At 38.6% G+C, this 20,747-nt stretch overlaps 2 protein-coding genes across 2 annotated transcripts; one reads left to right on the top strand and one right to left on the bottom strand.

The window, feature by feature from the left end:
• Positions 1 to 724: 724 nt before the first annotated feature.
• Positions 725 to 15,154, top strand: smarcad1a (SNF2 related chromatin remodeling ATPase with DExD box 1a). Its single transcript, XM_085179518.1, has 23 exons — positions 725 to 1,176; positions 1,770 to 1,908; positions 2,014 to 2,140; positions 4,450 to 4,519; positions 4,794 to 4,888; positions 5,128 to 5,229; positions 5,832 to 5,910; positions 6,034 to 6,710; positions 7,105 to 7,301; positions 8,363 to 8,453; positions 8,747 to 8,846; positions 9,105 to 9,164; positions 9,468 to 9,543; positions 9,690 to 9,825; positions 9,926 to 10,057; positions 10,470 to 10,565; positions 10,941 to 11,058; positions 11,181 to 11,296; positions 11,813 to 12,001; positions 12,100 to 12,218; positions 12,724 to 12,906; positions 13,099 to 13,208; positions 14,048 to 15,154. Exons 1-23 carry the CDS (start codon positions 1,071 to 1,073, stop codon positions 14,107 to 14,109), a joined length of 3,180 nt encoding a protein of 1,059 aa, XP_085035644.1. The 5' UTR covers positions 725 to 1,070; the 3' UTR covers positions 14,110 to 15,154.
• A 377-nt stretch (positions 15,155 to 15,531) lies between these two features.
• prf1.5 (perforin 1.5) lies at positions 15,532 to 20,072 on the bottom strand. Its single transcript, XM_085179522.1, has 5 exons — positions 19,306 to 20,072; positions 18,798 to 19,073; positions 18,351 to 18,622; positions 18,010 to 18,151; positions 15,532 to 17,901 (listed from the first exon to the last, which is right to left on the bottom strand). Exons 2-5 carry the CDS (start codon positions 19,065 to 19,067, stop codon positions 17,014 to 17,016), a joined length of 1,572 nt encoding a protein of 523 aa, XP_085035648.1. The 5' UTR covers positions 19,068 to 19,073; positions 19,306 to 20,072; the 3' UTR covers positions 15,532 to 17,013.
• Between the last annotated feature and the right edge of the window lie 675 nt (positions 20,073 to 20,747).

Raw genomic sequence — 20,747 nt, 5'->3', positions numbered from 1 at the left:
GAGTTCTCGTGTTGGATGGTTAAACGCAGAAGAAATAAGTTATTATTGCTTTGATGGTAATAAATACATTAATGAAAACAGAACATATCCTTCCAAGACAAATCTGGGTTCACAAAAACAGGCATTTCCTGTAGGCATGCAATGCTATTTGTTTTCACAGTACATGCAGCAGTTTGATGTTCATGATGGAAATTATTATTATCATTATTATTATCATCATTATTAATATTGCACCACGATTTACTTAGAATTGCTCATTTTCAACGCTCTGTACACCCCGACGACCCCATTCTAAACACATTTCATGGACTTGGCTAGTACCTGTAAATTGCATAGTAATTACAATTTAGAAAGACATGTCTGTATCTTTGTAATTAGCTCATACACAGACAATTTTAAAAAAGTGCATATTGCAGTTAATGATCCATACATTCAAATGATATGGTTACCCACAAGTACTACCGGGTGTGTAATTTTATACACCAGTGATTTCATAAGCAATCATAAGCAACGTCGACACTGCCGTGAAAATAATGAACCTCCTTCTCTTCTGCCCACTAGTGGAAAGGAAAACGCTGTGATACCTCACGGATGCATTCATATGTATTTATATTCGCGATGAAACGCTGACACTTATTACACTACCATTAGCCCTGTAAAACTCAATGTGAGCGAAAGCGGAAGTATGCTACAGAGTACCATCTTGACTTACCGATGAGTTTCCGCCCACTTCCTCCTCTTACCAATGAGCTGTGCCGGCTCGGATTCCTCCAGGGCCGAGGGAGTTCGCGGGAAACCGGGTATAGTCGGGATGCAGCATAACACGGGAGTTTAACCGCTTTCTTTGTTACAAAGCCCGTGTGACATTACCGATCAATTTTAAGCTGATGCCGTTAAAAACGGAGCAGTGACACAGCTTTCTTACCCTCTATGCTAATATCTGGCGCTAGTTAGCGGGCTGTCACATCGTGCATCACGTTGTGCTTCATACGGCTGAACAGGAAAAAAATACGGCTGAGTAGGAAGAGACAAAGAAGTGCCGCTGTCAGGCACATAAAGGACCTGGTAAAATGAGTCTCTTCAATTTAGACCGGTTCCGTTTTGACGGGAGGGCATGCAGCAAGGACCAGGTTAACGGGTCAAAAAGTCCAGAGTCTGAAAAGGAGAACAAACCAGGTAACCAGCAGCTACATGTAAAGGCTAGCTCTGCATTGCTGATAGCTAGATGTGTTGAAATGCTATCGTTAGCATTACCTGTATCACTTTAACAGCTCAGCATGGCTTTCCCCCGCAGCAGTATTAAGGTAGATATTTAGAAATAATGCTTTCAATCTAAAGCTGGCCATTTACACAATCAAATATTACACGTACAGCATAAAAGACAACAATGTTAAGCCATTTCAGAAATCCTATAAGAGATTTGAGATGATGTCAGTCTAATCTTCATCTTTTAGCAGCATACGAACACTAAGCTCAGTATTATGATGATGTCTTGTGTACCAGGGTTCACAAGTCAACCATAATTTCAGGATTTGGTCCTTTTCATATCCACCTTCTTTAACTTCAAGTAGTTCCATGCATGTGGTTATGTTCCATGTTTTGCCAAGAAAAACGTAAAAGCAGACAGGTGCCATACAATTTGTAGTATCACTGGTCTTTTTCACTGGTATTTTTCCTGCAAACATTAATTTTAATATATTGAATGAAATCTCTATGTCTGCTGTTAGGAAAACATCTACCAACATGTTTCTGCTGTCTTTTTTCCCCAGCCCAGACAAAGCCTGTCAAAGTCCCCCCAAAATCCGTGGCCCGAGGAGTTGTTTTTGAGGAAGTCTTTACTGTTGATTTAGAGGAGGATGAAGTCATTTCTGAACCAAAGACCAAGATGTCATTAACAAAAAAATCCAAGTGTGTATATGCTAAAATAACTAGTAATTATTTTTTCCCCCCCAAATGTATGCATTCGTTCACTGATCCACTGCATATTTTAGAGTTGTTATCTTTCTTTTATAGCAAGCCTGCTGGTAAAGCATCCCAAATTGTAGTGCTGGATGATACGGATGACGACAATGAATTGGATGACAAATTGAACAGACTAATGGAGATGTTTCCTGAGCTGACAAGACCGGATGCGCTGGAGGTGAGTTTCAATAAAAGGTTTTCTATCTTTTAGGGCTACCATGATTAGTCGACTAGTCACGATTACGTCGGCTATCAAAATCGACGACGACTGATTTGATAGTCGACGCGTCGTTTGAAGCTTTGTAAGATCACAAAAGATGCAGGAATAAGTAGTAGGATTTAAGAGTGTAATAACGGACTGAAACAGAAGATGGCAGCACTGCATGTACAAGGATGCCAGCTGCCGTTAAACCCCGAAGAAGAAGAAGTAGCTCTATCTAGTGATGTGCGATACCACTGATTTCCTATCCGATCCGATACCAAGTAATATTCAGGGTGGTATCGACGATACTGATCCGATACTGATACTTTGTACAAAAACGTATTTTATTTATTGTATCTCAAATTATAGCGTCATAATGATTACAGGACATCAGATTACTTGTTCTTATCACTTAATAATGCAGATTTCATCATATAGAAATAAAAAACCTGAAGTTGTGCGCTATTTGAGCACCTTGCCCGCCTGCAGCCCTAAAGGACTCCGTGAGAGACGTATGTCTCGCCCTAGCAGCACCTGTCCCTGTCCACTCCTCTTCAGTTCGCCTCAACATACGCTCGTCATATTCTGTGATATGATTTACTCTGAGGTGTTTGACGAGGTTAGTGGTGTTGCCACAACACCTCACTTTCTTGACACATGTATCGCAAACCACGTTTGTGGATGTAAAATATGGCCGCACATAACTCCAGTTACGCTCAGCCATTGTTGTGAGTGCGCACGCCAAGGAGCTGACACATTTATACAGCCGTATTTCGCACATGACTATGAAAGGCGGAAGAGGAAGTAGTTCCTTCCAATGTAGACAATCGGAATGAAATAGGTTCTTCCCACTGTGTTACTGTTAATGATAAACTACAAATTTACGCTAAATTACTAAAATATCGATATTTTAATGTGAGAATCGATTCTAGAACATAAATGACTGGTATCGGAGGAATCGATATTTTAGTATTGACCCGCACATCACTAGCTCTGTCCCAGAATTCATAGCGCAGCCCAGCTCAGTTTCCAACAATGGCGGCAGCTAGTTAGTTTTAATATTACTCTTATTATTCTTTCTGGGTCACAAAATAAACATTTAACATATGTTCAGGCGAGAATGTAGCTGTGTAAACCTCAAATATCTGCACAGTTTATCAAGACACCTCATATTTTTAAAAGCGCTCCGACGTTTTCGGAGGCGTCTGTTACCCACTAGCTCGATAGCTAGCCGGGGGCAAGGCTTACTAGAGCTGGTGAGAACACCGGACTCCCGGCAAATCGTTTTCGTCTTTCGCTACTCAGGTTAAACATATATATAAGTCACTTAGATAACTTAAAAATGTTATTGTTTGGATTTTTTTAGTATTTTATTTGTTCCTGAGTAAATCAGTTTGGCTGCGATTAAAGTTATAGTTTTTACACAGCTGAATAAATGTCAAGCAGACAACTGATTATCAAAAGTGTGAGATGCTCGAGAATATACTCCAGTGTCCTGTTATATTTTAGATAGCAAGGAGTTTATTAAACTTCACTGAAACAATCTGCAAATTTCATTAAAACTTAATAAATGGTCATCTTGTCTTTATTTTTAGTTAGCACATACCTTAAACACTTAAAGCTGTAAGCTAATGATAGTTACATAAGAGCAGATGCATGCTGGTGCAATAAGTTGTATGTTTTACGTCCAATGGATGCATGATCTGATTAGTCGACTAATCGCAAAATTAATCGGTGACTAGTCGACTATCAAAATAATTGTTTGTGGAAGCCCTAGTATCTTTATGCATTAATGCCAGTTTCCAAGTATAAAACATTAGGGGTGAACGTTTTTTTTTTTTTTTTTTGTGCCAATAAGAGCTCAATGGTCTGTCCATTTCAGGCTACATTTTTTTTTTTTTAGCTAATTCTTTGCTCGGTAAATAATCAGCTCACTAATGTTTACGATTGATTTTCTTTAACCCATGTTCATTTACTTTAGTTAAATTTGTATGTGGCCTGTAAACTGCTAGCATTGAATATAACTTCTTCATAGAGAATACCTAAAAGATGTTCTATATTTTTATGTATGCTTTAGAAAATTATTTAGTGTTTAAAAATCAGAACCAGCCTGCTGCCTGGTTTTTTTTTTTGTTTTTTTTTTTGTTTTTTTGTTTTTAAATTCAATTTCAGCACACTTCCCAAATGTAATATTTATAATGGTGATTGAAAACTGTATTTATATATTAGCCACTTCAAATGTAGTCACTGTTCATTAGACATGATCCCTTTGGTTTTCCTTTCAGATTGTTGAAAGTACAAGCACACTGGATGGGGCTGTAGCTGCTTGCCTTTTAAAATATGGTGATAAAGAAGGTAAGTATTTATTTTACTTTTCATATTGAGGTTTATTTTATAACTTAAAGGGAAATCTTTAGTTCTACAAAGAATATACCAAATCTAAACTTATAGAGAGTAAGTAAGAGTAAAAAAAAAAAGAAGAAGCAATTATTAGGTGTGAAAAATAATTATTCCAAATATATGAGCATGTTATTGTAAAAATAACATCCTCTTAAAGTGATTAAAGTAGATAGATCTGTTTCTTAATTAGTTAGATTTATTAGGAACACTGTCTGTTTTGTCCTCTCAGGCCCGAGTCAAAGCAGGAAGAGAAAGCAGGATGGAAGCAGCAGCTCTAAAGACAGTGTTGAGATTCAACCTAGCAAGAAGACAAAACCATCAGCGGTAAGCCTTCTGTGTCTTAATGGTTTAAAATGGGAAGAATTGTGCATCTTTGCGACACTAATGGTGACTTCAGTCATGATACAGCATGAAAACAGTGTGCACAGAACACTGAGAATACTTTAATTTTCTTTTAAACAGAACAAAAGCGTGGTTTACAAGAACTGACTCACATTTCCTGCTTTGTTTTGTTTTTTTGTAAATTAAAATGGTAATTTTATTGCATTTTTTTTAACGGACAGGCCTCTGATGAAGAAGAAAATGAGGACAAAGAGCCAAGCTGGGAGAAGCAGGAATCTATGGTCAGAAGACTGCAGAAGAAATTTCCTGACCAGGACAAGGAGGTGAGTGAGAGACGTCTTAAATTCACAATGTCGCAATTAACCTTTCCACTGATGTAAAAAATATGTTATAAAAACTGTATAAAATGGCCTGCAACACTGCAGTAAAAAGAAAATGTGTCAATGTGCCACTTTAGTTCGGCTGGTGAGAAGGCAACCCTTGCTGTAGTGTCCTGGTTCAATTCCACCCTGGGATTTCCCCTTCTCTCATTGGCTCTGCCTTCTTTTTTACATGCCACAGTCCTAGAAGGCCAACAAGTAAACTTAAAATATACATACAGTGCTTGACAAATTTATTAGACCATGACCGAGTGTATGGTTTTTACCACAGCTGCCTTCTACAATGGTCAATCCACCAGTATGTACAACATCTTTAAGTGAGTTTTTGTTTAAAACAAGATTTCTAAAACATTTGTTTTCATCCCCTAATAAATGTATTAAGCACCGTATAAAGGAGAAGGTGTAGTTGGACATTTACTGATGAGTTCAAAGCAAATTATATCGACACAAAATAGTAAGAAAAGGAAGTCGGGCAAAATTACAGCTGTTTCTGAAACTATGTTTTGTGTTAGTTTGAGGACTGATCTGTAGTCTGTGTGTTGTAGGAGCTGAGGATGGTGCTGCAGGAACATGACTGGAATTTTGAAGATGCTCTGCAGGTTCTACAGATGTTCTCAGACACAGGTGCAAACACAACAGCTGTCATCTGAATATTTTCACTGTTTAACAAGCAGTTTATATGTACTTTCAATTTAATGTTGAAGTGCTTAACTGGTTCTGAAACCTCCGTTTGTTTTCTGATATTAGATAATACAAGTTTCAGCTCGCATGGGTCAGAAGGAAAGGTATCCAGCAAATCAAAGAAGAAAGACAAGTCAAAGAGAAAGCTGAGGCACCAAAAAGACCAGAAAAATGGTGAAAAGAGGCAAGATTATGAAGAGTTTGAAGACCATGTCAGTGAAACGGAGGATGACAGTACAGAGGATTCTGAAAATACACAGGACAGTGACGATGATTCTGACTTGGAAGACAACGAAGACTCCAAAGAGGAAAGTGCCACTCTGTCTTCTTGGATTGTAAGAAAATCTGGTCCAGCGGCTTCATCGTCCTCTGCCAACAAAACTACTACCTCTTCCTCGCTGAAGCCCTCTTCCTCCTCATCTGCTGCCCAGACTTTGTCCAGATTTACCAGTGGAACCAGCATAGCTAAGAAGCAGGCGGCAGAGAGAAAGAGGAAGGCGCGTGCCTCAGATGAACATGTCAGTTCAGAGGGCGAAAACGACTATGAAGACACAGTAAGCAGCGAGTTTGAGGATTCAGATGGTGAGCTGGACTCTAAAGTAGGCATGACAGACGTGAAGAAGGAGATTCTTGCATTCTTCCAGGATGCATCATTAGATGAACTGTCACTAATGTCTGGGTGCTCCATTAAAAAGGCACAGAAAATTGTGGAACTGAGACCCTTTAAAAGCTGGAAAAGTTTGGTAAGAGGCCATATGTTTCTAAACAAGAAGCATGAAACCACAAATAGATTTCCAGCAGATTATTTATGTTAAATAAAACAGTTTGATAGAGTTTTTGTCAGAAGAGGTTTAAAAACAAAGGGCTGTATTCACAGTCTGAAATGATCTGACTGAATGCAACCTTTTGTTTATGCTGTATTGGCTTGTTCTGCAGATAACATGCTCTGTTCAGCACAATAGTTTTATCACAATAGTTTTCTTTTTCTCAACACTTCTATCATCAGAGGGTAAATATGCAAAGATGGATAACCAAGATTTATCAGGATGTGTACAAATAGAGTAGTAATGACTCCTCTCTATATTTAGTCAGATTTATTTGTCATGTTAATTGTTGTTTGATGTTTTTCTCCTCCAGGTTGATGTTCTCAATAAGAACAATGGACTTTCAGAAGACTTGCTGGTGGGCTGCAGAGTCGTCCTCAAGGAGAGGAAGGTTGTCCTGGGGCTGATGTGCAAATGTGAGACGATTTCATCAAAAATGGTCAAACAAGTCACTCAAGTAATGGAGAAAGGGACAGGAGCCATGAAACAGCCCAGAGTGCTCAACACCCAGTGAGTACAGTGTAATTCTTGAAAACAGTTTGTGAACCATCTTAAATTTCTTAAGTTTTTGTGTAGTATGACCAACATCAGATTCTAATGCAAGGGTTCAAAGTAAATATTCTGAAACGTACTTCTAGAAATGAAAAGAAAACTGTCTCCGAGAGTTCAGGCTGTGTTAAAGAATAATGGGGAAATAATAGTTCAGTGGTGGTAGCGTGTGGGCTGTTGTGGGGAGCTTCAGACTATCTGCAGAGAGTGTCTGTTGTCAAATTGAGGCAAGTGTCAAAAATATGTGGTACAGCCAGTCTGTGGGCCGCTCTTACATGTACTGTTATTGGTTCATCTGTCAGCCATGGGGAAGAATGAAGTTACAACATGTAAAGAGCTGAAGTGAAACAGTGTTTAAAAAAATAAATGTCTCCACTGCAGTCACTGCTTGTACTTTTCATGCTATATTTTTTAATGGGTTTTTGTTTGCACAATTATTGAATATATCTCTATTCCCATTTTCCTAGGAAAATATAAAAAAACGAGGGTCAGTTCAAGATATTTGTGCAGCACTGTCAATTGTTTCAATAATTTGTAACCAAAAAATTGAAATTTGTAATAAAAAAAATCAGTTCTTTATTATGAGCAAGATTGTTAAAAATGTCTTTACAGAACTTTAAAAAATATTTTGTAACTTGATAAAGGAGGCTTTCTGTTGTCATTTCAATGTATAAGACAAGCAAATGTGATACAAAAAACAAGCGAGTATAATGTGCTGAGTATTAGAAAGAAATGTCTGAATGTTTTTGCTACTGAGTGAAAGCTGAACGGTGATCTTTAACATAACTCTCCGATGTTGGAAGGAAAGTGCAGAATTTGCAACCAGTGTAGGAACCAATGTAGGTAGACTGAGGTGATTTGTGACCTCAGAATGAACTTGGCCTTAACTGCTGTTATAACAGCTTTTCATCATTTTTCCATAAATTATGCATTACGACGTAATTAGTGAGTCAGGGTGTGTTTGGAAAAAAAAAGACAGACCCAGTTCTTTTTCTCAGTCTGTAATTATTGTTGTTCTTCAGGTTCCAGCTGAAACCCTATCAGCTAATTGGGCTAAAGTGGCTGCTGCTTCTTCATGAACACAAATTGAGCGGTATCCTCGCTGATGAAATGGTGAGGCAATAAGCTTGGGACCTGTTGTTAAATGTTAAATCCGACAGGTCCCAGGTATAAGTTTGTTTTTTTTCTCCCTAAAAGGTATAAATAAGGATACTGAATTAAAGCAAATGTGTTGTTTTAGCCTAAAAATGGCAAGAGAGCACTGGTTTGGGCAGTTGGTCAACATTTTGTTCTTAATATTGTTGAGAAACAACGGTGTTCAAACATAAGTGTTTGAACACCGTTGCTACTGTTTGTGTCTCATGTCTGATTGTATCGCATTGTCTCTTTCACTGTCCAACCTGCAGGGTTTAGGGAAAACTATCCAGGCTATAGCATTTCTAGCTCAGCTGTACCAGAATGGTATTGAAGGGCCTCACCTCATCACTGTGCCTTCTTCTACACTGGGTAATGAACTCCACGTCACGCGCTTTGCCACTTCACTTTATACCGTGTAATCTTTCAGCTTGAATAATAGTCCACATAGATAGATACTTTATTGAAATTATAACTTGAAAATTGAAACAGAACAATATACATACAGATTTTTATCTTCATTAACATTTATGGTACAAACTTTAATATTTCCATCTGAATCTTTTTATTTATATAAAACCTAAAGAAATGACAATTTCTGATCTGTGTTGTTTTCAATCTGTCTTGTAGATAATTGGGTCAGAGAGATGAAACTCTGGTGTCCAGATCTCAAAGTTCTCGTCTATTATGGTAAGGTTATAGTTAATTAAGTGTTGCTAGAAAATTAACTGAAACAGTTTTAGGAACTCGAGGATTTGTGTTCTGAGGATGCATGTTGTTCACATGTAAATATGCATAATCTGTGGTGATTGTTAGAAGTTTAGCTGGATGTCACATATCTGCTTTGTGCACTTGCACAATTAAAAAAGTATTTTTTAAAATTGTGCTGTGATTTTTGCTTCAAAATGTTTGTGTCTGGCCTTGCTTAAAAATCTGTGAACATTTCCTGTTTGTAAACATGGCATTGTGTTTGTGTTCCTTTATTCTGTATAGGATCTATAGAAGATCGTCGCTACCTCAAACATGACATCCTGAATGGAGATGTTGACTTCAATGTCATTGTGACCACGTAAGCAAACACAGATCACTCATCATTTTAGCAAACTTGCTACCAGGAGATCGAATTAGTGCAGTGAAGTATGAACTCCTGGAGGAAACTATAGAAACTTTTCACTCATACCTTTGCTTTTATTTCATTTGTTTGTTTCTTTACAGTTATAACTTGGCAATAGGAAACGACAGCGACCGCAGCCTGTTTCGTAAGCTGCGGCTGATATATGCCATTTTTGATGAAGGCCACATGCTGAAGAACATGAACTCTTTGCGCTATCGGCATCTTATGGCTATTAATGTAAGCTGACCTCTGTGTAGTCTTTTTTTTTTTTTTAACACCACTGTGGTTTTTCTTTGTTGCGCCTAACGGGGTTCGGCTTCTGTCTGGTTCCCTGTAGGCAGAGCATCGCTTGCTGCTGACAGGAACTCCGTTACAGAACAACCTCTTAGAGCTAATGTCTCTTCTGAACTTCATCATGCCATCTATGTTCTCCAGCTCCACTACCCAGCTCTCAAAAATGTTTTCTATGGTAAGTGTCTGTCAAGTCGATTTTGTTTTGACAGAAGTGGGGTTTTTTGTACTTTTTAAGCACTAAATAACTCCAGAATTACAAGAAAATGCAACTCCTTTCTCTTTCTTATGTTAAACTATAGTCGGTCATGTCTTCTCTTATTAAATAAGAATTTGAGTGATTAAAACAGCTCAAATACCAAAACAGGTGCTGCATCAAGGAACAGGGTTTGAAAATACACTTGAGCCTCTGAAATTAACTGATTATTCATTGTTCCCTGGTTTTCACTTTAATTACCGACAAATATCATGATCTTCTGTTTCACAGGTTAAAACAGTGCAAGAAGAACATGCAAAATCTGTTTAGTAGTAGCGTGTGTCATTGTTCTGTCTCCTATCTGACTCAAATTGCTTGTTACATTGCATGTTAGAAATCACATGAAGAGCAGAGTCGTTTTGAGAGGGATCGTATTTCTCAGGCCAAACTCATCATGAAACCTTTCATCCTCCGGCGGATCAAGAGTGAGGTCAGTTAATCTGGGAAAGTTACACATTTGTACTGTACAAGTATTATGAGAATTTCAAGTATTTGGAATGAAAGCCTGCATTACAGCTTTAGTTTTTTTTGCCCAAGTTGTGTGAAACTCTTAATAGTAATGAACTTCAAGTCATAATTGAGTTAGAATTAAATAAATATTCATACACTTTCTATGAAAATCCTTCTTGTCTGGAGTTGATCTTATTTAAATTACTATTTGGCTAAAAGATAAGCTTGCAGGAAAAACTAACAAACAGTAGTTTTAATCATACACATTTACAGAGATTATATGTACTAATTAACTTAATTAACTAATAGTGCTCCTCCCTCCCCCTCTCCCCCCCCACCCCCCCTCCCCCAAAAGGTCCTTCAGCAGCTTCCAGCAAAGGAAGAGACGGTGGAGTTCTGCTCAATGAGTGAGAAACAGCGGGGTCTGTACCAGAACCTCTTTCAAAAACTCAAATCCACCACGAATGGCGAAAGTAAGCCCCACATTAAATGAACTGGGTGGAATTAGAGCTCTTTAGTATAACTCGGGATACTATTTTACAGTAATATAGAACAATGTTTGATTAATAATTCCTGACATGCATCTTCTCTTCAGAGCGAGAGTTGTGTAATGTGATGATGCAGCTGAGGAAGATGGCCAACCACCCTCTGCTTCATAGACAGTACTACACCACTGAAAAACTAAAAGCCATGAGCAAGCTTATGCTCAAGGTGAGGATACTCCCCAACAACCACTGTTTGTGTTCTTTATTGTGTTTTGTTTGTCTTGTTGGCTGAATTATCGATTAGCTCATGCTAAGACAGTGAGCCCTCCGTCCACATTTCCTAAGAATCACTACTATGTTCTGGAGGACTCCTTGTTTTTGTGAAAGTTGCACACAGTGATCACCTAGTAAGTCTTTGCTGATAGTGTTCAAGTTTAGTGTCACTTTTGGTGGTTTTCAAGGGAATTTGATTCTCATTAGTCATTAGTTCAATACAACCAATGACATGAAAACATCACTTTCTCTGCTTCACACATTACAACAACCTTTGAATCGTGAAGTTATTGACATTCTGGTTTTTCATTTTGTTATCCAAAAACTTCTTCAAGTTGTGATATTTAGTTTGCAGATTTGGCTCACAACACCAAACATTTAGATTTCTACGCTGTTGACTAGCTGAATGCTGGACTTTGATTTAGTACATTTTCATACATTTGGGTCGTCTCTTTTTCTCTCTCCTCAGGAGCCAACACACTTTGATGCAGATCCTGTTCTGATACAGGAGGACATGGAGGTGATGTCAGATTTTGAGCTGAATCGTCTGTGCCAGCAGTACTCCACTATCAGCTCCTACCAGCTTGAAAATGATCTCCTGCTTGACTCTGGAAAATTCCACCACCTTATGAAGCTGCTGGCCTCACTTAAAGAGAAGGTAGATAGAAATATACCGAACCATTTCGTTCTGCGTTTTTGATTTTTGGAGCACAGGTTTAAGATTTTTTACAGCACAACTTTCCTGTCGTCATACAGGGGGACCGAGTGGTATTATTCAGTCAGTTCACCATGATGCTTGATATTGTGGAAGTGCTGCTGAAACATCTTATGCATCGTTACATCAGACTGGATGGATCCACACCCATAGCGGACAGGTGGGTTTCAAATATTGAAATAAGATCATTGTAGCTAACAAGGCATCAAGCATTTGATGTTCTCAGTCATATAGGTCATGCTTATCTAAGGAGCTTGGAAAGAAAAGCGACTAGACTTCTTTAAACTTCTTTTCTTTCAAGAAGTCCAGTCACTTTTTTTCCCCAAGCTCCTTAGATTCTAGTTATATTCTATGTTCTGCAAACCTGTAGATTAAAATTGTAACGTAATTTAAATTGAATATCTAAAAGGTCACGTTGTGCACATGTGGATGTCTGTACAGACACTTTGACTGGAACTTCAACAACATCAGATATTACATTACAATAAAAGCACCTTAAATCCTGCAGAAATGTTTGTTAAAGTTTAAGCTGTTTGAAAAGTTTAGCACATCTGTTATTCTAGCTGTTGCATCAGGTAAAAATATGTCAAATTGAGGGAAATGGAAGCAATGTGTGTTTGCTTGTACCCACCTGTAGCTGTTAAATGGTTTTCTTTCTCCTTCAGGATTGTGTTGATTGATGAGTTCAACACAGACCCTGACATATTTGTGTTCCTGCTGTCAACCCGTGCTGGCGGCCTCGGCATAAACCTGACCTCAGCTAACGTTGTGATTCTACATGACATCGACTGCAATCCCTACAATGACAAACAAGCAGAGGACAGGTGTCACCGTGTGGGCCAGACCAGGTTAGATGGAATCTGTGTACAATCCTAGATATATTTTACCCAACAATGTCTTGTGATTGTGCCTTATCATGTCAGTTACTGGGCAGAAAAGCGTTTTGCAATATCAATGCAGGTTCTGTTGGGAGGAAATTCTGTGGTTAGTATGGTTGCACACATGCAGTGTGTAGTGATGGATCTACTTCTGTGTATCAGAACTGTACAGGTGATTAAGCTGATCAGTAAGGACACTATAGAGGACTGCATCCTGCAACTGGGCAACAAGAAACTAAAGCTGGAGCAGGACATGATCTCATCTGAACAAAGTAAGGAGATATTTAAAGATATGTGCTGTACCTATTTTCACCAAAGGTTTCTCTAGTAGATAAATTCATTTAGATAAATGCATTTGTTTCGGTTTTTAAAATAAACATGGAAAAAATACTCAAAACATTAAAAAAACAGTAGTGAGGATTTCATTAAGAACTTCTAACCTTTAAGGCCCAAAGTGTGCTTCTGTTCTTTTAAACATGGTCAGCTGCTTTCACAATAAACTCCTGCAAATTTTGTACGAGTGCCAAATTTGTCAGAGAGATTATTGCCCCTCACTCACATCTGTGCTCTGCAAGCAGACACTTTGAATTTTTTATTTTAGCAAGTAATACTGTCTGGCCATCTGACACTTCTCTTTCTCTGTGTGAGCACCTGAATCAATACTCTATTTTGCTTCTTTCTGTCTTTGAGTGACATTTTTAAACACCACAGCTGCTATCTTTAGCTTATGTGTACGATATATTTTTGTCAGATAAAGGTTGCAAGCCTCTGACTGCAGTGTCTACATCTGTAAATATTTGCTTTTGATTTCTGCCAAAACTCCAGCTGACTTTAAAACTGGGTCCAAGTTTTTTTTTGGTTTTTCTGTTTCTGTGCATGAATTCCAGGAGCAGTGATTGGCTCAACCTGATTCTATTGTGGAAAATGTGGGAAATTGATTAACATTATTAGGAAGGTGAAGTGCAAACAATAATGAGGATTTAGAAAATAATCACAGGAAAATTTAGATATTTTTTGCAGTGTGTACCCTGCCTTTTGTTAACTGGAATAGGGTTAGCTAAGTTGGTTAGGATAATGCAAAAATAATGCTAACAAATGATTTGTCCTTTAGGTGTTGAGGGGACCATACCTGAGGATATGGCATCTTTGATCAAAGCCTCACTGGGACTGTGATACACAAACATGTGAAACTTGAAACTGTACAAATGCATTTGTGTGGAGTCTCCTGAGATTTTGGGAAGACTTGAGTATTCTGACTGAGCTAACACCATTGTGTCTGTACTTGAGAACTGCTGTAAACCATAAACTGCCATGCAAACACTGAAATCCGATAGATCAGATTTAGTGTGACATGGCAGCTGTGCCTAAAACAGTTTTTACATACGCACAGTTTTTGCTCTCACTTTGACTACAAGACCAGTATAAACTGCATTTTAACCTCTGCATTTTGTAAGTGTACCAAGCAGTAAAAACTTGAAAGAGTGTGATTTTTAAATCTTTAGTAATAAAAAGGTATTTAAAGTACACTATCACACAGGTCTGACAGAATTAAAGTGTCGTTTACGTTTAAACATATGCAGTGTTGCACTGCTCCCATTCAGATAAAAGTAACATAGTGGTAAGGAGAATGATGTTTACTTGCCAAACTTTGATACAGGAAATATTTTAAAATCTAGGACTTAAAGAAAAAGGTTTGAGCATGGAGAATGGTGGATATATTTTTACCCGTTGTTCCATACAGTGTTTGCGTGTTCAGAGAAATACAGTTCAAATAGCAAGTATACTGAAAATGTTGTTCACTTTAAATTCCTCTACCATTTCCGATTTAAAATTTGTGGCTGCATCACATGCATATGGACTCTATCAGTGTTAAGTGTAATGTCTTACATTTCATCCTGTTGTCATCTTCTAATTACATATTTAGGAAAGGCAGACTGCATCGAGCATACAGATATTTTAATTATCCTGGTATGTAAGAAAAAACCTATGGTGCTTGAATTTCTTTCATAGCTGTTTCTACTCCTTTAATTATCAGGCCGAGAGAAGACTTTTCAATTTAAGGAAGCAGCTGCCGCATTCGTGTACTGTATAAGTAGATAATGTGTTGTTATTGTAAAAGTGTTACTGTAAAAGCTTTTACTAAGTCATTTGTATGTTTGTTTGTTTGTTTTTTTTAGTTTCTTGTTAAAACTGAATAATAAATATTGGAATAATTGTTTGTGTGGTGTCTTTAACAATGCACCAGTAGAGGGAGCCAATGACTTTTTTTTTTTTAACTATTATTATCAGAGATTACAAAGATCCTCCCAAAGGCCAGAGTTGGTAACGGTCTGTAGTAGTATACATTGCTGAACTATAATTACATTTCCAATTTTTCATTTGGGGAAACAGTAAAAGATTCTTTGATTAATCTAATGAAAGAGTGCCAAAATAATCACAGAGCAATAATATAAGAAATTATTAATAAACTGAAATTGGAGCTTATATTTTTTCAGAAAATAATTGTTTGTATAAGTGCGTATTGTTACCTTGTTGCTGATGTAGACAGTTCCAACAGGCTTAAGAAAACTCAAGGGTACTTAAAAATTAAACTGGTTATGTCTTGATTCAATTGTCTTTTAATTTTGATTTATACAAAAATAATGCTGACATGTGTATATAGAAGACTAACAACAAGTAGGCTATCAAAATGTATCAATACAATATAATGTACAATTGCACACTTTATCATTCATTATATCTGTATATCATTAGAATGCATTCATGTCAGATTAAAAAATTAGGAAAAATTTGTTCCTGTAAAAATGTGCTCAAATACCCCATCAAATTGGAACTCCGCTGAAGTTCAGCCAAAATTTTGGTGCACATTTTACCAAGTTGTTCTGTCATATAGGCAAATCACAAGCAGGACTTAATGTCTTGGATGACAGAACCACCAGATGATTATATAGAGTACTGTGCAAAAGTCTTGAGCCACATCTAATTCCTTTTTGTTTCCAAGAGTTTATTGTAATTTTTAAAGTGTCTTTGTTTTTTTTATTTGGTCACTCATTTAAAGTCCAGTCCTTGTACCTTGTACCATGCAACACTGACCCATGGCTTATTCAAGCATAATAAAAAGCACCTATTCCAGTACTGTCTATGCACAGATAGCTCGGCAAAGAAACAGTTTTAAGTTGTCTTTAGCCATTTTGTTACTAGAATGCTTTCACAAAAACATAATTTTTAGAATATGTATAATATATAATATAATTTATTTATATTTCAGCATGGTGTTCAGCGTGTCCTTAAAAATAGGAGGACTTAAATAAGTCAAAGACCATACATGGTATCTGAGAGAGAAATCTGCTTTTCCAGTTTATCCATTGACCAGTCACTGAAGCATCATCAGAAATGGTCTTAAGAGAAAAATGGCTGTCGAGGAGCTGTTTAAGTAAGGGAAAGATAAAAGGCTGGGGCATGACCAATTACACAAGAACTGGACTGAAAATTAAAAGCAACAGGTCTTAACAGCCACAGCCATTGTAAGACATGGTGGAGACTGACTTGGTTTGGGGCTGCATTGTAACTAGTGGTTTTGGGAATCATCTGAATGGCCACAGCTTCATTTTTCAGCACGACAATATTCTATCCATGAATGCAGTAAAAGTATGCATGGATAGAAAAACACACAAACACTCAGTCATAGATCAGAATCTGGACGTCAGCATTATTGAAGCAGTCTGGGGATCATCTTGCCAGAGAACTAAGCAAAAAGTAGCCAACATACAAACTACAGCATTGGAATGTCCTTCAAGAAGTCTGGAGATCTACTTCTGAAGGCTACTTAAAAAAAAATGACAAGAAAGTTTGTCTAACAGAATTCAGTCTGTGTTGAAGACTACAGGTGGTCATACCAAATATTGACTTTTAAGCTCATTACAAATGTACAAACCCTTATTTTGTCTTGGATTTTTTTTAATAAATGTTGATCTTGTAATGTATGTTGCTGCATCTATTTCCTGTTTTCATAGCAAAATATGGAGAAAAAAAGAAATGAGGTACAGACTTTTGCACTACTGTAAATCCATACCTAATCTACTCAGCATTGGGGGAGTATCGTCCACACCTATATCCTGTCAAGTGAGCATCACAGTTGATTCTGTAGGTAAAATAGAGAACTCCTTTGCGCAGCTGACAGCTTAAGGAATGAATTCCTCGCTCTGGAAACACAATACACCTCCCTGCAATATCATTGTAAAGCACGTCCCTATCCCAGACTTCAAACCTCAACTCCTGACCCAGTTCCACTGAGCCAAAGTCATAGGTGGCATTCCATATCGGGTCATTGTCATCCATCACCGTGTCAGTCTCTTCATATATGCCATTGTAGAAGATCTTCACATAGGCATCTGTTTTTGTGAAGGTGTCTGCCCTCAGGCCTGCAGCTCTGTGTATCTCCAGTTGGAGAGTTCCTCTACCAGCCCTTAAAGGGCAGCAGTTATGGTCCAGGTTGGGAGTCGGTGAGCAGTTCTTGAAACCAAGTTGGTCTTCCTTCAGCTGGTTCTCTTTTATGTACTCTGAGACAGTCCTTATGAGATTAGCACTGATTTGTGAATCCTCCACCAAGTGATGCAGAGGAAAGATGCCATAAGAAACCACATCGGGGTTGTCATGAAGGCTGTTCATCCAGCTGTGGTAGGCTTCAGATGGGTCCTGCTGATAGAGGATGTCAGGGAAGTACCTCTCTCCTCCAGTAACCTCAATCTTATGGGTCATGAAGCCTTGGTAAAAGCCCATACTCATGTTGCCTTTAAGGAGGCTGTCACACCTGTTGGAGAAAGATACATTGGCAGGAAGGAAACCCAATGCCATACGGAGTTCAACATTCAGGCAGTTTTTGATCTCTGCCTCTGAAAAGCCCTTCAGGGTGGCCAGGCAGGTCCTGAAGGCAGTGATTCGCCTCACCTTACCACCGAGCTGGACCTAACACAAAACAGTAATAGAATGCATTATAACATCACCATTATTTTGCACCAGAAATGCTTTCAGCCTACATACTGCAGCACTGTGTATCCAACAAGTTTCACTGACCTGGTGTATATAGTGTGTTCCATAAGTGTCTATTAGCCGTCTGTATAGGGCTCTGTTCTGGCTTGTGTTTAAACTCTGTGGGAGTCTCTTGAGATGCTTTGTGAACTCTGCACTCAGCGGTGGATGATCAGCCAGCCTGTAGCTGCAAAAACAAAAGGCATGTGGAGTTCAATCATGAAACAACAGCAATTGAACCTTGCTTTTCTGTAAGAGGGACGATAAACAGTTCAGTCCACTGAGTCCAACAATTCAAAAAGTAAACTTTTCTCTCACATTGTAATCGAGGTCATCCTTTCAGTTGTAACACATACAACTGAAAGGGTGAGCCTGTGTTGCTTTACCTGTAATAGGTGCAACTGATTTCATGAATGGCAAAAGTGGCTTTGTCCACACTGTGTTGCGAACGTGCAAACTTTGCCAAATCTGAGCGGCTTCCTCCCAGAACTGCCTTTCCAATGTTCTCAAGGCTCAAACCCAAATCCCAGTTGTTGTTAACCAGCGAGTTGGAGCTGCGCAGCAGGGAGTCCACAGAGTGGTGAAGTGCACTGGAAAGCTGCTTAGAGCAGCGGCTGAAGGGACGCCAGTCAAGCACTGAAGCTGGGAGTCTCTGAATCTGTGGAGCAGATGAAAGGCAGGAAGTGGAGCGGGATGCAGGTGGTGGAGGAAAATACAGGAAGTTGAGGGGGAGGAAAAATGCAGGGAAAGTACAGAAAAAAAAACAAGGTGAAGGAACGAACTTGAGGCTGATAAAGAGTGTGAAGGTTAAGTAGTAGGTTTCATGTTTTCACCTCTCCTTTTTGGAATCGGTTCGGACACAGTGTACAGGTGTGGTTGTCAGCTAGGTGGGCTTTGACATTGATGACATATGCTCCTGTCCGACGCATCCGCACCACGTCAAAGCCTTCTCCGGCCAGATTGTGGCCCGGTACAAAAGGAGCCTTCTCACACTGGGACCCTGTGCCACTCCGACAGGCCTGGACACTGCAGTCTTCCAGCATAATTGGCAAAGCCAACATAAACAGGAAAATGTGTCTCTGCTGGTATCCTGTTGCACACATGGTTACCTAAAGGTACAGTGAGGGGGGAAAAAGGGAGTCAGTGGATTTTAATGGTTACTGTGTATAAGCACATTTTTGTAACTAAGTTATTTTCCTTTGAAATAAAGAAAATGTGATTTTTTTGTTATTGATGTAAATACAGATGAGCTTCTAATCCTCTTAAATATATAAGCTGTAATCAGTCCACAGATATTTTGTTAAAGCTGAGAATGTGCACATTGGTGGCATACATTCTTACCTTGTCCTAGCTTTCTTTGTCCTCTACGTTTCGTTGTTGTCCAGTATTTTTTCCACAGCCAAAATAAATCTCTTGATTTGAAGTCCCCCTCCTTATTTGCACGGTTGATTGCACAGCTCGCTGTAAACAATGGAACCTCAGGCTGACGTCTCGATCCTGCTGGAGATAAAATCACGGTTGGACGAGCCTTAGCGTTGCTGAGAGGTTGTGCTGGAAGCCTGCTGCGTGCACACTTTGGTTTATCATCTGCCTTTTAAAAAAAACATGGAGGGAGTTGCCTGGCTATGCTGTTCTCTCCCTCTCTGTCTCTCTCCCTCTCTACCCCAAGGCCTTCCCAATTTCCTCAGCATGAGCGGGTTTGTTTTTATTCTCAAGACCCAGTTCTGTAAATCCCTCACAGCCCTGTATGTCTGCGCACGTGCATGTGCATTTGTGGGGGAGGGAAATTTTGTGTAGTCACGAGAGAAAAGATGAACAGTGGTCTGAGCAGTCTTTACGGGAAATGGGTGTGTATTTATGTATGTTTATACATGTGAGTGTACAGTGCACGGGTGTATGTCTGCTGGACTGAATCTGTGCTTTTGTTCACATAATGTCTGAGCTGGCCTGTCTGTGTGCTGATAACCTTACCAAAACCATGAGCTCAGCTTTGCCACTGTCTATTTCTGGATGTGGGTGGCGTGTTTGTGGTTTTTTCTCAGTGAGGACAAAGGAGAGAAACACGTCTTTATGCAAAAGGTTTCATTCAGTGTAAAAGGTAGAGAGATTCCATTTCAGTTCATATTTGAATAAAGAATATTTTGTGTGGTGCCACAGATTTATGCAAGTTTTCCTAGTGTAAGTTCCCTTCAGTGTTAAAATTGTATTCTTTACACTTTATACTATACAAACTATAAAGCAGGTATACTATAAAGTTCCAGTTAAATATGCTTTGTATCAGGTCAAAGATCTAGCACAAATTTATTTAATGTATCATTAAAAAAAAATCATACACACCCTGATCTAGGTAAGTCTTTTGTGAGGGCTGTTTCTTTGCTGACCATGACAAAGTATAAAGTAAAACTGAATTAAATGTTTTATTTGAGGCAAACGTACAAGTGAGATCTGACCTTGATCTCTCTAATAATCCTGTGTTTGTTTTAATGTTGGCCTTCACTGATTACCCCATCCCAGATTCACATGACCTCTTGTCTACAAGCACTTGAATTGTGTTGGACACTGCTGTGTATATAAGATTTTTATCTTTCATGTTGTTTTAGTGAAGAACTGAGGTCCGTGGGAGCACTGCACTTTCAAGTTCCTGTGTATGATCTGTACATATGTTTTGACAATAAAGCTGACTTTGACTTTGACTAATATTAATGACTGATTAAAAATGGGTTGGAGTGGGAGTTGTGAACCTTGTTTGCCTTCTAAAGGGAGTCTACATGGTTAGAGAAATA

Source organism: Neolamprologus multifasciatus, chromosome 12 (assembly GCF_963576455.1).
Source record: "Neolamprologus multifasciatus chromosome 12, fNeoMul1.2, whole genome shotgun sequence".
NCBI classification, from domain to species: Eukaryota; Metazoa; Chordata; class Actinopteri; order Cichliformes; family Cichlidae; genus Neolamprologus; species Neolamprologus multifasciatus.
Note: the sequence above shows the minus strand (reverse complement) of the source record. Positions and strands in the feature narration are given on the sequence as shown.

What these genes read in the sequence shown, in the direction of transcription:
- smarcad1a (XM_085179518.1), top strand. Translation starts at nt 1,071, where the DNA reads ATGAGTCTCTTCAATTTAGACCGGTTCCGTTTTGACGGGAGGGCATGC. An exon ending in AAAATATGGTGATAAAGAAG is followed by an intron (nt 4,520 to 4,793) that starts GTAAGTATTTAT and finishes TTGTCCTCTCAG; the next exon opens with GCCCGAGTCAAAGCAGGAAG. An exon ending in TCCACACCCATAGCGGACAG is followed by an intron (nt 12,219 to 12,723) that starts GTGGGTTTCAAA and finishes TTTCTCCTTCAG; the next exon opens with GATTGTGTTGATTGATGAGT.
- prf1.5 (XM_085179522.1), bottom strand. Translation starts at nt 19,067, where the DNA reads ATGTGTGCAACAGGATACCAGCAGAGACACATTTTCCTGTTTATGTTG. An exon ending in ACCGATTCCAAAAAGGAGAG is followed by an intron (nt 18,623 to 18,797) that starts GTGAAAACATGA and finishes TCTGCTCCACAG; the next exon opens with ATTCAGAGACTCCCAGCTTC. An exon ending in ATCAGTTGCACCTATTACAG is followed by an intron (nt 18,152 to 18,350) that starts GTAAAGCAACAC and finishes TTGTTTTTGCAG; the next exon opens with CTACAGGCTGGCTGATCATC.